General features: G+C 40.1%; 1 protein-coding gene across 6 annotated transcripts in view; it reads right to left on the reverse strand.

Moving 5' to 3' along the window:
* PTK2 (protein tyrosine kinase 2) overlaps window positions 1–17,113 on the reverse strand; it is an 878,302-nt gene that overhangs the window by 423,742 nt on the left and 437,447 nt on the right. For all 6 annotated transcript variants that reach the window (XM_086966271.1, XM_086966270.1, XM_086966268.1 and 3 more), the window contains 2 exons: window positions 14,964–15,026; window positions 2,530–2,584 (listed from right to left, as the gene is read on the reverse strand). In XM_086966271.1, the coding sequence (XP_086822397.1) occupies window positions 2,530–2,584; window positions 14,964–15,026 (118 nt within the window). The remainder of the gene's footprint in view (window positions 1–2,529; window positions 2,585–14,963; window positions 15,027–17,113) is intronic.

The following is a 17,113-nucleotide window of genomic DNA, read 5'->3' on the forward strand; positions in this document are numbered from 1 at the left end:
GTGCTGTGTCTGGTTTAAGGCACAGGTTGCATAGCACTCGACACTATAGCTCCCGTTTCTTCAACACGCGTGCTGTGACTGGTGCTGTGAGGCCTTGTGCTATTCAATGCAACTAGACAACAACTAATTTAACTGTGTTGGTAATTAAGTCTGGTGAGGGTTAAGCAGCCAACGTTACACACAATAACGCAGGGAAACACCCGTTACAACGCAACTTTTACAACGCACTACCATTACATCGCAACTTTTACAACGCAGGTACCATTACAATGCATGCCATTACAACGCATGTCATTACATAGCAAATACTATTACAACGCATGCCATTACATCGTAAGTATAGGTAAGTATATATTTTTTATTTTATTTTACATTATTTTATTAATTTAATTATTATTAAAAATAAATTAAAATATTTATTTATGTATTTTTATAAAATTAATTATATATATTAATTTAAGTAATTAAAAAAAATAAGTAAGAGTATAGGAGTATATGTTTTGGGGTACTGAGGTATATGTTTTGGGTTTTTGGGTATTTTTAGCGTTCAGGGCTGGGTTAGGTTTTTAGGGTACAGGGGTATTTTTAGGTTTTAGGGCTAGGTTTGGTTTTTGGGGTACAGGGGTATTTTTAGGTTTTAGGGCTGGGTTTGGTTTTTGGGGTACAGGGGTATTTTTAGGTTTTAGGGCTGGGTTTGGTTTTTGGGGTACAGGGGTATTTTTAGGTTTTAGGGCTAGGTTTGGTTTTTGGGGTACAGGGGTATTTTTAGGTTTTAGGACTGGGTTTGGTTTTTGGGGTACAGGGGTATTTTTAGGTTTTAGGGCTGGGTTTGGTTTTTGGGGTACAGGGGTATTTTTAGGTTTTAGGGCTGGGTTTGGTTTTTGGGGTACAGGGGTATTAGGTTTTAGGGCTGGGTTTGTTTTTTGAGGTACAGGGGTATTTTTAGGTTTTAGGGCTGGGTTTGGTTTTTGGGGTACAGGGGTATTTTTAGGTTTTAGGGCTGGGTTTGGTTTTTGGGGTACAGGGGTATTTTTAGGTTTTAGGGCTTGGTTTGGTTTTTGGGGTACAGGGGTATTTTTAGGTTTTAGGGCTTGGTTTGGTTTTTGGGGTACAGGGGTATTTTTAGGTTTTAGGGCTTGGTTTGGTTTTTGGGGTACAGGGGTATTTTTAGGTTTTAGAGCTTGGTTTGGTTTTTGGGGTACAGGGGTATTTTTAGGTTTTAGGGTTGGGTTTGGTTTTTGGGGTACAGGGGTATTAGGACTTTAAATAAATTAAATTAATTAAATTAAATTAATTACAATATTTACAATTGTAAAATTAATTAAATTACATTATTTAAATTATATGAAATTAATTACATTTTTTATTTAATTTATTAAAATTAAATATTATTGACAATTTATAAATCAATTAAATTACATTAATTATATTAAATTAAATTATGTTAATTATTATTTTAATTTTCTTAAAATTATATTAATGTAATAAATTAAATTATATTATTTACTATTTATAAATTAATTAAATTACATAAATTAAATTAAATTAAATAAATTACATTAATTACAATTTTACTATTAATAAAATTACAATAATGAAATTAAATTAAATTAATTACTGTTTTAATTTTTTTAATAATATTTTTATTAATTTAAATTAATTAATTTAACTTAATTACATTTTTTTTAAAATATATACTTACCTATACTTACGATGTAATGGCATGCGTTGTAATAGTATCTGCTATGTAATGACATGCGTTGTAATGGCATGCATTGTAATGGTACCCGCGTTGTAAAAGTTGCGATGTTACGGTATGCGTTGTAAAATAACGCGTTGTAATATCATAGATCCAATTACGCAAGGTGTGTCCTTCTCTACCCCTTCTTATCCACCAATGAAGTTTAAAGCAGTGATTTCCTTCAACTGGCAAGATACTCAGGCTCTTATTCACAGGACAATCACTGTGTAGTCGAAGCCTTACACACCGTTGAACATGCATCAAAAGGTAATATGTTTACTACTAAAACGTACAGAGAGATCAATGAAATATATACCACACAAAGGCATCTGATAATCAATTTGTGCTAATAATAAACACGACACCTATTGCACACAAAATATATTTAAATTGGAACTCTACTGAATATGGGCATCTGATGCATACTTTTTTTTCTTGCACAAGCGTAAACATTTTTTTTAAATTAAGTAACTTGTAAATGTGATCTGTTATCTTTCAGGGCAGCACGCAAACACCTGTAAATTGTAGAAAGCTGCCATCTACCTGTAAAAATGTTAATTTTCTATTTTAGCAGAGAAGATTAAGTTTACTACAAATAAGGTAACACCTGTACAAAGTAATCCAATATGAATGCACGTGCGGCACGATTGTTATGTACAAACTAAATGGCTCATCATTACATTTGTGGAACAGCCTGTCGCAGAATATATTGCTTGCTTTTTTTGGTGTACGAAAAATATTTCTGGGCAACACATTTCGCATCAATTCATATGAAACAATGAGAATACCTTAACAGAATCCAGTAAACTCTTCGGGAAAAACCTCTTCAACCCTACGTCTTTCCTGAAACACAGAAATAACATGTAAGAAACCTCAAAGTGCCACAAAAGTTGTCATACAAGTAACGGAATAAATGCTCATAATACCCATTCCAAATAGCGAAGAATCTTAAGAGGGATCTTTACATCCATATCATTAATTGATTTGTTTTAAATAGCGCAGCAAACCAACAGGAATGACACTGCCTTGAGATATATCGGCCACATATGAACGAGTACACAGGTCAGGGCCTTCTCAACATGAAACGTGCAGACAATCCCCATGAGTAAAGTACACTGTAGTAGAAGAATGCATTTTAGACTATCTGCTTTATGGACCCTCTGCCCTAAATCTCACTGCATGAGTCTCACTCATTGTAAGCTCTATTATAATTAGGGCTCCTGCTTTTATGGTATTTCTATTTTTAACATTTCCGTCTATATTTATCCATATTTAATTGTTGGCCAACTTATTGGTATTTCTCCTTATTTATTTTCTGGTTAGCGAATAAACAGAGTCAAAAATCGTACATTTTCACAATTATTTAACTGATAAACATGCATTCATACTTTGATGCCGGTCACAGTGTAGCAAATTCAGCAGCCAATATAGCAAAACACTATAACCGCAGGTAAATATTAGCAATTTACTACAAATTTACTTTAACTTATGCCTGTATTTAAAGATATCTTAACTTGTTCAGAACTCCTCATGCTGTCTATCTGTTCATCTGCTGTATTGGAATTCACAGCAGGCAGCATGGAAAGTCCCTCATTACAAGCACAACTTTCAGTATTTTTCCGCTTTAAAAAATAAATACAGACGGGAAACATTTCTTTCTGTCTGTATTTATCTGTAAAAATCAGTAAAAACAGAAAACTAGGAGTCTTATTTATAATGGATTGCCCTTCTGCAAGACCAAGTCTCATTACACGAGTCTCACTCAGTGTAAGCTCTGTTATAATGGACTGGGAGTGCTAACCACCAGTGTCTGCCTTTTAAGACAGATAAGAGTCTCTAGGCTGGCTGCATGTGAACATGTATTTATTTATTTATAAAGTTTTATATAGAGCAAACTTGATCCCGAAGGATATCGGAGCGCATCACAAATTGAGGGAATGAGGTTACATCAGTACGAGAGGCGCATGTGTGCGAGTGGAGTCTGTGAGACTACTGTCTAGCTCAGCCCTGTACCTGTGTAACGTAGCTTGTCGCAGAACAAACTCTTTAGCGACTTGTACTGACCTGGTGTAGGCCTTATAATGTGTATGGGCATTGACAGTGTGAGAAGGGACACCTGTAGTGATTACTGAAGTGTGTTTGCTTCTATGTATTATGGACTATGAGAAAAATCAGCAGCAAACTACAGTTTCGGTATTGTGAGGCCTAGTGACTAGTGTGACACATTAACTCCTTGCATGCTCATAACGGAGCCACTCCGTCATGAGCATCGGTTGAGCGGTGCTCATGACGGAGCGGTTCCGTCATGGCCCGCTCGGCGCGCCTGCGCGGCGCGAATTCTGCGCCTGCGCTGGACGGTCCATTGAGCGGGCGGGGCCATGACGGTACCGCTCCGTCATGAGCACAGCTTAGCCGCGGCTTGGGACGGAGCGACTCCATCACGAGCATGCGAGCGCCACTCGGCCCCCCCCGCCCCCCTAGCGCTGCGGCGGAATTGCCGCTGCAGCGAAGGGGTTAAAATGAACTCAGCGTGCAGATTCAATGACACTGTTGTCATATCTGTGTTCCTTTTGGAGCTTGAGGGTTCTAATCCTCATGGAATCCAAACCTAAACCTCACGGAAGCCAAACTGGAAGAGGAGTATTGATGTGACAGCATTGTCAGTACGTGCCTTACTTGAAGATATTAACCTTTGCTGCAATCACTCCGATGACAGCAACCATTTTGTGACATCATTATTACTGACATCATTATTACTGAAACAGAATATAATGAATATAATGAAAAGATGTATCCAGCTGTCGTTAAAAAATATGCACCGTTGTAAGTCTGCTATTGCGGAGCATGATTGACTCAAAGGTTAGTAACATCTGCAAAATGGAATTGCTCTTGGTAGCTGGGATGGGTGGAAATTGATCAAGAGTGTGCTGAGGTGGAGAAGATGCTACATACACAGATAGAAACTCTGCCAGACTTTACTAGGGCTGTGGAGTAGGCCGGTTCATCACCAAGTGACATCTTGCGATGACAGAACAATTTAAGCAACCAGTAAGGTGTAACCTCCAGGTAACTGCTGTTGCCCGCAAGGTACTTGAACAATAAAACTCCGCAAATTTGAAGATTAAAAAACGTCAAACATCTGACTTTTTAACATATCTATGGACCGTACATGAAATAGCAACACAATGGGTGAGAAGCAATAGCCCCTTACATAACATTTGCATGAGAAACTTTCAAAGTTACAGACAAGCATTCAGGCTATTTTCAGTCTCTTTAGGAAAATTATGTTCTCGGCCAGTGCTCTGAATTCTATACCTTATCCGCATCGCTGCGGCGGTCATTTTTGCGCTGCTCGGCTTTTTTACAAAAGCCGTGTTACATGACGAGCTCAGCTCGTCATCAGCACACGCCCCCCGTGGCTGATGACGAGCTGAGCTAGTCATCAGCATCGAAGGGGTTATTATACACGTTGAAAACAACAACTGATTATCTTTTATATTCAAATGCATATTTTATAAATAAATTCATAAAGCACGAAAAACATAGTGTGAACACTACATCAATTCAATGAACAACGCGATACATCTGGTTCTAACAGAGACCTGCCGAGTTCCTATAGTTAACATTTAAATCGCGCGAAGCGAGTGCCATCTGCGCCGGCTGACTGCTGCGAGTGGAACAGTTGGTTTGCCGTAGGAAGCCCATTAACAGTACTCAAGGAGGTTTCTAGTCATCAAATGGAAGAAACGTCCTCTAACAATGTTCACATTACGTCCGTCACAAGAGGACATTTTTGCCAGCTTGCCCCTATATCCCAAGTTTTGATGGCGCCATTCTTTGTGCCATAGTGTCACATATACAAGTCCAAAGGGCTTTCAAGCAGCCACAACTGCACTCCTGCATCAAATGGAGATAGTGCTCCAAAAGAAGCGCTTGGGCTATTAAAAAAAAGCTCACTAATATTATACAAATTTACTTGAGTCTTGAACAAGCTCTTGGTGTCTAAGAGGGTGTCTGGAACCATCCATGCTGCCATGCGGTCTAGACTTGCCCCTTCAGATGTCAAGGGTCATCATACCACAGCAGACCTCCTAGCTCCACCCTTATGCAACTTCCTTGATGCATAGCTGACTCCAGCACCCAGTCCGGATTAGGACTAGGGCAGCAAATTGCTGAGCAGAGTATACAGTGTGGTCAGAGGGACCAGAAGAAATCACAAAAATCCCTTGCCAGGCCTTGAGGCTCTTTTAGCTACGACTTTCATGTGGCAGCACTATCTAAAGCAACCATTCCAAACTACCCTCTCCACTGCACATGTTAAACCAGCCTAAGAAAAAAGAGAAACACTAGCAAATTTATAGACACTGGAACATCTCTAGATCCAGGATCACCTAAAAACGAGGATTACTAGGTACCAGAACTTTTCAATGCTTATTATAAGGCTACAAAATGTTTATATTATTTCTCGGGATAAGCTTGGATCTGTTGTGCTACAAATGTACAGTTTTGGTAGGACAGTGTGTTTCATGTTGTTCTGTTATTGTGTACTGCTACTTACACATGCTCCTCCCCTCCCTCCAGACCGGTGTGGTTCCTCTACAACACAGCTTTCCAAACTTTTCAAGTTGGGGACACACCTTTCAGACAATCTTCATTTTGCGACACAGTAATGCAAGCGAGCATAGCCAGCGAGCCCGAACCCCCTAAGGGGGGCACGGGGGCTGGGAGAGGGCATCGCCCCGAGAAAATTCTGAAAAAATAGTGGGCAAATGGTGCATTTTCAAGGAAATGTGGGAAAGCTGGAAGGTTAATAAAGCAATTGTGAATCTGTTCTAACAAAGACAGTGACTGGCAAAATTAGGTGTAAGCAAGGTTAGGTTTATGCCTGAAACAAGAATATAATCATGCACACATTGACACATTCCCCAGTGATTTACAGCACAAAAAGGGCGGGTGCACGCACTGCCAAACCTTTCGACCATGCACAAAGTCCACCTGCTGCCTTGCTGAATATGAGTTCCACAAAAATGTGTTCAGGCAGGGGGAATTGTGAGTGGTAAAACAATCATGCAACTTATCAGCCAGTCTCTGCGCATTGAATTCCGGTGGGTCCGCTTTCCTCAGCGCATCACCATCACTTCCTATCTCCCTACATTGCTACACTACCACCCTCGGTGCCACTCTGCCTCTCTAGATAGCATAGCAGGCACCCTAATATGCTTCATTAGCATCGCATACCACTACCAGACAGCGCTGTACTTTCACCACAGTGCTGCACTTACACTGTCTTCACAATTATTTTTATGGGTGGTTTAAAGCGTGGCATGTATTCTGAGGGTTTTGTTAGCTTTCTAGAAAGGTCCTGGTTATTTTTTTTTAAAGAAAGGTGGTGTTAGGTTTTTTCATGCAAGCAGCAAAAGATTTATTTGATGAGTTGTGTATTCAATTTATTTCTGTTTAGCGGACAGATTAATTGAGATCTCAAAGTCAGGTACAAGTTGATACGCATGGCGACCTTCCTTCGTGCCTCTTTCTTTTGAACCTAAGATCGGGTGAAGCTTTGCTGGTTCTCACTTACTACCCATTTCCTATACAAGGACTTGTGTGGCGGGAGGCACAGCCCAGTGCTGTGAAATAAAAAGAAGGCTATCCAGACGTCAATTATTACAGCAAACGCAAAACCGACTAAATACCATTCTCAGTGTTTGTATTCTTCTATACCGCCCCGCTAAACTGAGTTCAAGATCGAACATCAAAATGTTTCCAGTATTCTATAATTGATTTCTGCACCCCCAGGTTTCCTTCAGTACAGCAAAGAATGAAGCTTCCGGCAGTCCTTGCATGAGCGAGCATAAGTTTGCTCAACAGACGACTCATTAATCTTTTCTGCAACTATTCACAAGGACCAATGTACCTCGCACGGTCTGTTTACCAAGGTAATTCATTAAGTAGTTAAAAGCAACAAGTGCTAATTCAAAACTGTTCTTCAATAACAACATTGTAATTTGCAGAAATGCAGGTACATAAACATGAACACCGCCTGTGTTCCGGAACCAACAAAGTTAGAAAAGGGTATTTATAGGTTCAAGTTTGTATGTGATTTTTACAGGGTTTTTATAGATGATTTTTATAGTCTGTGAAATGGCGTAAGTCGTGAGGTGCTTGACTGAACGATGCACAAAACAAGAAGATAATGGAGTGACCTGCTCCCTAAGATTCCAGTTGTGGCTCTGTACTTCCCTTCTATGTGATGTTGGTAAGTTTTTTTTTTCCTCAAGGTGCTTCAGTTAGAGGCACTGTAAATTGCGTGTGCACTTGACTTGTCACTGCTTCTTTGCTTAAGTGGTTACCGTTCCTGTTGCCGAGATCTGTATATAACCTACGAGGGGGCCAGATAAAATTGGGGGCGCAAAGGAGAGAAAAGGGAAAGCGATAGAAAAGGATTGGAAGTCTAAAGGAAATAAGGAGAGTGAGAAAATAAACACTGCAGTGCTATAGAGATGTGCAAACCTTTACACAGAAAGAATAAATTTACTTTTACAGATTTAATAACCACCTACACGGCTCCTAATGTATTGATACGGAGTCTGTCTTTGCAGAATTCAAATCCGTGATTCTGCAGCCGGCATGCAAACCATTGCGCACTCTTGGACAGGATGCTGACAAATGCTCCGTCTCTCACAATGTTAACACAAGAGCTTTGTTCCTCAAACCCCAGGGCAGAAAACAACAAACTGTTATGAGCGCACAACAGAAAACGAAGTTACAGGCCGACAAACTTACCGAGCATCTGGGATGGAGAGCGGAGGTGGTCACTGCGTCGCAAAAGGGAACAAGACCGCACGCTCAGCTCACGCTCGCCTAACGCTTCTCCTTCATTGGCTTACGGCATCACTGAATCCAAACATCCAAGAGAGCAAGTGCCCTGATCTAGCCACAGACGTCATCGTGCAACACACCCACACTGAGTCGCGACACAGTTTAGTAAGCTCTGTTGTACAACATACATACAGTGGTGGCTGCCAGCAGGGACAAGTGGTGATGCGGAACTATAAAACAAATTGAAAAGATAACTTACCAGCTGCCTCGCCGTTTCGGTGCTCTTCTGCTCCTGATCACAGGTTCCCAGACTCTTCTGGGCCAACCCAGACAATGCTCTCATGCTGGTAATACTAATACCACAATGCAAAAGGGGATGATGGACGGAGCGTTAGAGCAAATCAAACACTCACCCCCAGTCAACTGATCTGGGTTTAATCCATCACCATTCTTTAGCCCACTCTGCCACCCCAGTTCAGATATGGCCATATGCAAATCAGTTTGACCCTGTGCCTCATGGGAACAGTCCAGCCCGAACTGCCAAGCCAGGTCTTCCCTGGACCGGAAACAAGCATCCTTGGACCGGTTTCAAATTCATAATCCTCATCAGCCAGGCTATCTTGAATCCAGTGGCCAAGTGAGCAAGGTACTCACGTCTGAGCATACCCCGCCAACTTAGGGCGAACAAATCAATACTAATACCAGCATGAAAGCAGCGCTGGGATTGAACGGAGAGGGCTGGTTTTACACTCCCAGAGGTACTGGGAGCCTGTATCTTGAGCACAGAGCCTGTGCCTGATGTATCTCTATCCAACAGCTTGGAGATATCTAAGTCCGCATGAGGGTTTGGCTGTGATAAGACAGCTGGCCAAACCATCATGCGCACTTGCAGTACCCTGTGCCCACTACACTTCCTGCTGCTGCTGTCAGAGGATGGCCTCACCTTCAAGACTGGGCTGCGGCTCCGCCACATAAAAGGAAATGATAATAAAACTGCTTTATTACCATTTTATTTTACATGCTATTATCTGCTGGATGAGGCAGTGGGGTGACGCTCCTCCACCATAACAGAGGAGCCACAGCTGCCTACATAGTAAAGTGTTACAGTCGTGTCTATTAGGAGCCTACATATCATAGAACAATGCCTCGCCTGACCCTAAGCGAGGCGATGACACAAAGAATACAAGTTAGTTTTGCTGCCTTCTTTGCAAGAAAGATGCAGTGAGAATTTCACAGTGAAGAAAGACTCTTTTTTGTATAGGTACTGACCATTATGCCTTATCAAACCAATGGTCAAAGGAAAGAAACAGTAAACATTTCCCCAAAATATCTGATAAACCTTGGCAATGTTTTCACATTTCTGTACAATCTATAGGAACGTTGAGGAAATCTCAGGATACCCCAGAGAAGATGCTGATCAAATTCAATCAAAATAGATTATTTCGGTCAATGACTGTAAAAAAAACTGAGGGACAAGGTCTCGACATAAAAGTTAACACAATATTGCGAATGCAATTTACAAAATGTGCCAACATTAATTTTACACAATGAAACAAGAAATAAAGGATTAAGATATGCCGCGTCCTAGACAGCCTTGCACTATATACCCATCTGAAAATAAAATGAAATTGCCTTGAGTTTTTAAAACTGGCAGCTAAATCTATTCTTCATGGGCAACTATTACTAAGAGATGCTCTAATAAATCCAGATAACCCAGAAACGAATTTAAAAAAAAGTATTATTAAAAGATTTCGAAAAGCAGGTTTTCAGTTTCGGTGATGATGTAGAAGATTCATATTTTTCGATTCAGTGCAAGCAAGAATTACATTATCAACACATGGCACGCGCTGTTTTCATTATTGGCTACACGGAGAATCTGGTTTACAGAAATATATAAGGAGTCAACCATGCGCCGCCCTCTGCAGAAAGTCCCTTAGTGGGTGCAAATATCAAGGTCTCTGCTCACAAACGCTCCTCACTGGCTGCCTGTGGTCTGATGGGCTGGCCTCTGCCCCCCTTGTCATCCTAGCGCACACATGTTCACCACGTTCAATTATAGGTACAAGAAGAGAGCCTTTAGAGGGTTAGTATGCTGGGATAAGCAAACAGGTCTCAGCGCTTTAGGCCCTCGGTAAGTGCAAGCACCGCTGCTAGGCCGAGGTGGCATCTGCTGCTATGTGCCCTTGGCCACAGACTTCTTCCTCTATCTCTCTGATGCTTCTGCATGCTTTCACTATAGAAAACATATGTGTAATTGCCAATCTTTCCAAAATCTGGGTATTAGAAATTTTAAAAAACACTTGAATTTTCTGAAGAAAATTCCGAACCACTGCTTTGGAAAAAGCATACCTGTTACCTAGCAAGCCATTACTTATTAAAAGTAAAATTGCAAGCACCTAAGATGTAGCAATATTTAGCGCACAAAAGAGCCTGCTTTATTTATTTATTTATTTATTTATTTATTTATTTATTTATTTTATTTATTTAATTTGTATAGCGCGTTATAACCACCGGGGCCTCTAAGCGCTGATTGTCCAAATTACCTAGTAAGGCTCAGCATATTACTTGATCTTGGCAGTACACCTAGTGGCTGCTCCATGCTTGTTTAAATAAAACAGTTTTTAGCTTTTTCCTGAAAGTTAACAAATTGCGTTCCTTCCTTAGATCTGGGGTCAGTTTATTCCACAGAGCTGGGAGTGTTTTAGAAAAAGCACGTCCCCCTACCGTGGCCAATTTAAACCGGGGTTAGGATAGGAGAGTAGCATCTGATGAACGTAAAGTCCTGCTCGGCGTATAGAGGGAAATTCTGGACTTTAGCCTACAGCTGTGATGCACACGCCGCAGGTGATGATCATACACACCATGACCGGTTTGGAATGTTACTAACACCATCAAGGACTACGACTGCGTTGAAAGGTTTGAAAATCAAGGTAATACTCATGCAAAGAAGATATACAGAATATGACAAATGTTAATTGTGATAGGGAACCACTGCTTGTTTCCTTCAAGAACCGTCAATAGCCTGTCAAAAACCATGTCATGTTGGTGATTCAAAGCACTCGCACTATGGGCCACATCTATCAACCTAGTTTGCATTTGCAAACAGTGAGAATCTCTAAATTTGACAGTTTGCAAATGCAAAATAGCCGTTCACGATACATGAAAGGCTTTGGCAGTTTATTTTAGGTAGATAAATTTTTTTTGCGATTACCTAAAATTGCAACTGTAAATGGGGAATTGCAATTTGCGATTCTCTAAGCACATGTACCAAGCCTTTCCTAAATGCAATCTGCATTTAGGAAATGCTATTACCACTGACTCCAAGTCGATGGTAAACATGTGAGATTTTTTTAAATGCACAAAAAATGCAGTTTTCAAGTTGTCATGCAGAACCCCATACCCTTAGGGCATGTGTGCGCTTTACAAGTGCACTTTTTTTTCGGCGGGTTGGGGGGCGGCATAAGGCCCTGGGCACCCTTGATTTGGAATTACTTAAATTGTGATTACCGATTAAGTAATCGCAAATTAGGTAATGAAAAACCATTCACACTTATGGGCGTTTAGTCCCATAGGAACAAATTAAATAGTATTACCTAATTGTGAATACGACTCCTTAGGAATCACTATTAGTTAATCGCTATTTTTTACATACCGTTTTGCATTCCTTAAATTGCGAATACCTAAAATGTGCTATTTAGGGAATGCAAAATGGATTTTTGATGCATGTTGCTCCATGTCTCCGATTCATCACTCTGTGCCCTAGGGGCGAAACTGAACTAATTACACAAACTGCACAGATGCTGTGTGGCAGTTAAAGTGGTGACTAGGTACTGGAAAGAATGACCATGATAGTGGGGAATTTTGAAGTGAGATGTATAAGAAAGGAAGCAAGTCTCGCTGGCCGTATCTCACGATCAGATGTAGGGTGTGAGTGATGTGCAGTCCATGGTGGTCAGAAGCAGGTGCTACTGAAGCAGATGATTTCTCAGCTCCTTGAGGGAGGGCTGGTTACGGGGTACACAGCTGTTGAAAGTACATGGGAAGTCTGCAGTTGGTAGTCAGCTACAACAGCTGCCTGCTAGAGTAACCTGTTTTAGAATGCGTTTGATGAGTGGGGTGGTCAGTGCAGGAGCTGCTGACACACGTCCCTTGTTAGCTGCAGGAGTGCAGGCTACAGGGGTACACAGCCGTAAGAAGTACATACGCAGTGTAGCAGATAGTGGTCATCTGCTGCAGACACCTGCTTTAGGATGTGTGGGCTGTGAAGTGGGTACGCAGAGGCAGAAGCTGTTCCTGTACATGGGGTTTACTGCACGTGCTGCTGGCCATAACATCCAAGTATATGATGTGCTTGGCTGTGCATGTCGGTCAGATGCAGGAATTGGTGGTTTGTCAGGCTAAAAGCTGCCCTGGCTCTAAAAGGTATTTAAAAACAAAAGCTACTGCTTCTGCAAGCTTCATTCAGTTGCAGAAGAGCTGGGTACAGATTAGCTCATCTGTGGGATCTTTAGATTGCGTGGGTTGCTTGAAGGCAGCCGTTATTACAGTCGAGTTCTGATGTCACTATGCCTGCTGCCAGAGCCCGCAGCAGGGGTGAAAAGGGCAGGTCAGGTAATGGAACAGTTTAACCCTATGAAAATGTAATGTTGCTTTTCTTTCCTCTGCACTACTTTCTATTTTTCTAGGTTACAGTGACAACCAGAAAGAACATGTTCATTTGTTGCACGCCTTAATTATAGAAAAGTTAGAATCTTCTTTCATGTTCCTACACATTCCGACCTACTGCAGCTCTTTTAAAAATGTGTCTGGTATTGAACTGTTTCTAAAATCTTTCTTGTAACAAATATCTAACAGGTTTTCGATGTGTGAGGTTCTATTTTTAGGTTTACAAATGTGCTTCTCTCTTTCATATGAAAATGCTATGTATGCACCAAGGTTTCCAATGGTTTGTGGGAAAGGTGAGACCGTGGTCATGGATTATATGTGCTAAAGTACTCCCTGCTATACATGAGGATATTGCAAGTCACCTTGGAGTTCGCTTAGTTTCTCTAGATTATTTTGAAACTCCTAAGTGACTTGCAATAACCTTATGATGTACGTCAGGGGGTACTTTATACCTTACATAATAAACAGTGCATGTTCTGTACATCTGGCTGTAAAGGAGAACCTTGACAATATTGAATACCAATACAGCATGCACATTTCTAAGCACTCAGCAGTGGAACTTAATGAAACCTTTAAGAAAAAATAGAATTTGTATCAAAATGATCAAATGGGAATTCGCTGGCAGTCTCACAATTTATCAAATGAGAAAAAGACGCCAAATGTCTGATAAGCACAAGTACAAAGGGAGGACACATAACAGGTAAGAAATATTGTCATCTATGATTTCCGGAGGCATAACTAACCACGAGCCAGAAGGCCTAGTGGTTGGCATACGTCACCAGAACCCTAAGATGTATATAGAGGACAATATTAGCCATGTTTTCTCGGGTGCATTTTTTCTATTGCATTATTTTGGAGCATTTGAGTGGGCCACATAAGGTATGCAAAACTAGAGACAGGCAAAGCTATAACGAATAATGAAATCTCTTTACCATCATTTTCAACAACACGAAACTGCTGGCCTACATCTTTGAAGACTGTAGCATCATTTTTTCACATGTATGTGGATCACAACCAAACTAAAAGCACTCCAAAGTCAACAACAAGCAGCAAACTGATGGAAGCAATTCTGCCTTGAATGCACCAGAAAATTGCTCTGCTGCAATGCGTCAAGTACAGAGATCCTGCTCATATGCTCAGGTAACCAAATGACTTGCAGCATGCACTGGTTTCCCTTTCCAAGCCTTTATAAAACATATGCATCCAGGGGCAAAGTTCCAATTAAGACGTGCACTTTAATTCTCATGTTAACTGTGGCACTATAATGCTAGCGCTGGTTATGACCCATTAGGAATTACTACAGCATCCTCGATAAATGTCTGCCTTTCGAGTGTATCTCCAAGCTCCCACACATCCAGAACAAGATGAGAGGCTTCAGTGGTTTAAAATGCCAAGGCCACATTTTGATCTCTGTTAGCTGCTAATGGACAGTGCATTTAGTACATCATGTGCTGAGGTAGACACCACGTGCGGAAGGTGACACTGTAGCCAAAAGTGCAATTAGGTCTGTGTCTGGAAGTAGAAGGTAATGAAGTTGGCGAAATTAATGGAAGAAGTATGCATTAAAGTAGCATTATCAGCTGAAGAGGCATCATATGCTGGAGTGAAAACCATGAGATGAAGCGGCCACTATGTGCCGAAAGCAACCCACTGTCAAATTATGCTTTAAAAGGGACCCTTTGAATTAAAATATTCCGGAAGATTAAGTATTTGTACCGTAACATAAGATAATACTTACTCTAATACTTCATAATTTGACTTCTTTTCAAGTGCATTGCCTCTCATTTCCCAATAGGACCGCCTAAAAAGAGAGATCATTATAGTTAGTTATAATCACTTTGGAAAAACATCAAGCCAGAAATTAACAATCCTACTAAGCATTTTAGGGGTATGTATTAATGTTTCACTTAAGAATGTTGGTATATATATATATATATATATATATATATATATATATATATATATATATATATATATATATATATATATATATATATATATATATATATATATATATATATATATAAAGTAATTATGTTCTATGATAGTTCAGGGAGTGATCTGATTACATTTAGGTAAGATTAAGTGACCTAGACGTTTTAGCTTTTTTTGCTCATATGGCTGCTGAGGTTTTTAACACTGATTCGTGAGATGAACCGAAAGCTCCTTTCAGATCATCTATGAATAAGGTTGAGTTGCCCAAACAAAACTTCAAAGGGACTGAACTCAAAAACCTTCTGTGAAACGTCACTGTAGACAAATAAGAGTATAGGAATAACAGGCGAAGATCCTACTTCATACTTAGGCTGTTGGGCAAAGATCTCATAATTCCCCTTAAGGGTATTGTTGAACCATTTCACCAACCCATTTAATTGTGGATGGTGCAATATGAAGAACCATCTTGCTTACGTAAAGCCAAATAAGAAATCTGTTTCTCTGTCAGAGATCAATCTCTCATGGAATCTGACCCTAGAAAAGATTCCCATGAATGACCCTTACTATCAGCATAGAGGTGGTGCCCCTCAGAGGTACCAGCCTGGAAACCTAGTAGCTTAGTCCACAAGAACGAAGATGTACTTGTTGCTAGAAACTCAGGGGGAAGTCAAAGGGACCAACAATGTCAATATCCATTCAATGTAATGGCATATCTACAACAGGCAGTGGCATCTATGGTGCCCAGGTCTTACCTTCTGACTTACAACTCAACTGGATTGACATTTTTCAATGCTATGTGTTGAGAGGTTTGGATAAAGTACATTTAACTCATCACCATCCAATCTTAGGACACAATAAATTTAAGTTTGAAATCTCTGTATAACAATGATAAGAACCACGGATGAAGGTTGTGGGGAACTTATTATAATCATCATGATTATATTAAAGAAGCTTTAAAACAACTGAATGATGTGGTCTGCTACAAACGAGCTACAAAAATGGATTTAAATTCATGTGAAACCAAGTTAACTATGATATAAACTAAATGGAAGAAGCTTGGTATACTTAATGATGATGAGTATCGCTATCTCTATGTAGCCACAGCTAGAACTCTTGTTATATACTTTTGGCTGAATTCACAAATGTATTAAGTCATCCCTGGTAGACCAATGGTCTCTGGTAATTCTTTAACCTGAAGAGTCTATGAATTCCCCAAGATACATGTTGCACATTCGTGTAAACCCTGCCCTTGTATATTAACGACACCATACATTTTCTGACATCCCTTTCTGACATCATTTGGGGGAATGGGTTACTTGTCACAATGAATGTGAAATCATTATATACATACATTTTACAAAAGACGGACTATATAGAGTATGAAACAATATTTTAACAGTAGGCCTGCAAACCTTTTGTCACACGCAGACAAGATTATGGAACTTGCTGTATTTCTTTTGAATCCTAACTTATCTTTACGAGAACGTACCTTCCCAATAGATAAGAGGTACAGCAATGAGTTCGAGATTTGCTCCTTCTTATGCTTCTCTTTATTTGGGATGGTTTGAGAGGAAGTGGATCCTGAGGACAGATCTTCAACAACTCGAGAATAACATACTACTTTAGCTGCGCTTCATAGAGGACACCTTCTTGATATGGAAGAGTGACCCTGAAAATATAAATGAGCCCAATACAGAGATAGTGTCCGAATTTGAGCAAATCCAACATCTGCTTTCCTGCCTGTGAGGTACATTTTAGAACATGATACATTGTAAATTGTTAAGAAAGTCTACATTTGTGAATAGTCTACTATAAGCCTTATCTGCACATTTAAAGTACCAGATTAATAATATTCCCTATGGGGAATTTTGACAAGTAATTAGACTGTATATCTAATGCTGCCTATAATCTAGAGGCAGAATCTATAAAAAATGTTTCTTGGAGAGAGGATAT

This window comes from Lissotriton vulgaris, chromosome 4_1, assembly GCF_964263255.1.
Source record: "Lissotriton vulgaris chromosome 4_1, aLisVul1.2, whole genome shotgun sequence".
Lineage (NCBI taxonomy): Eukaryota > Metazoa > Chordata > Amphibia > Caudata > Salamandridae > Lissotriton > Lissotriton vulgaris.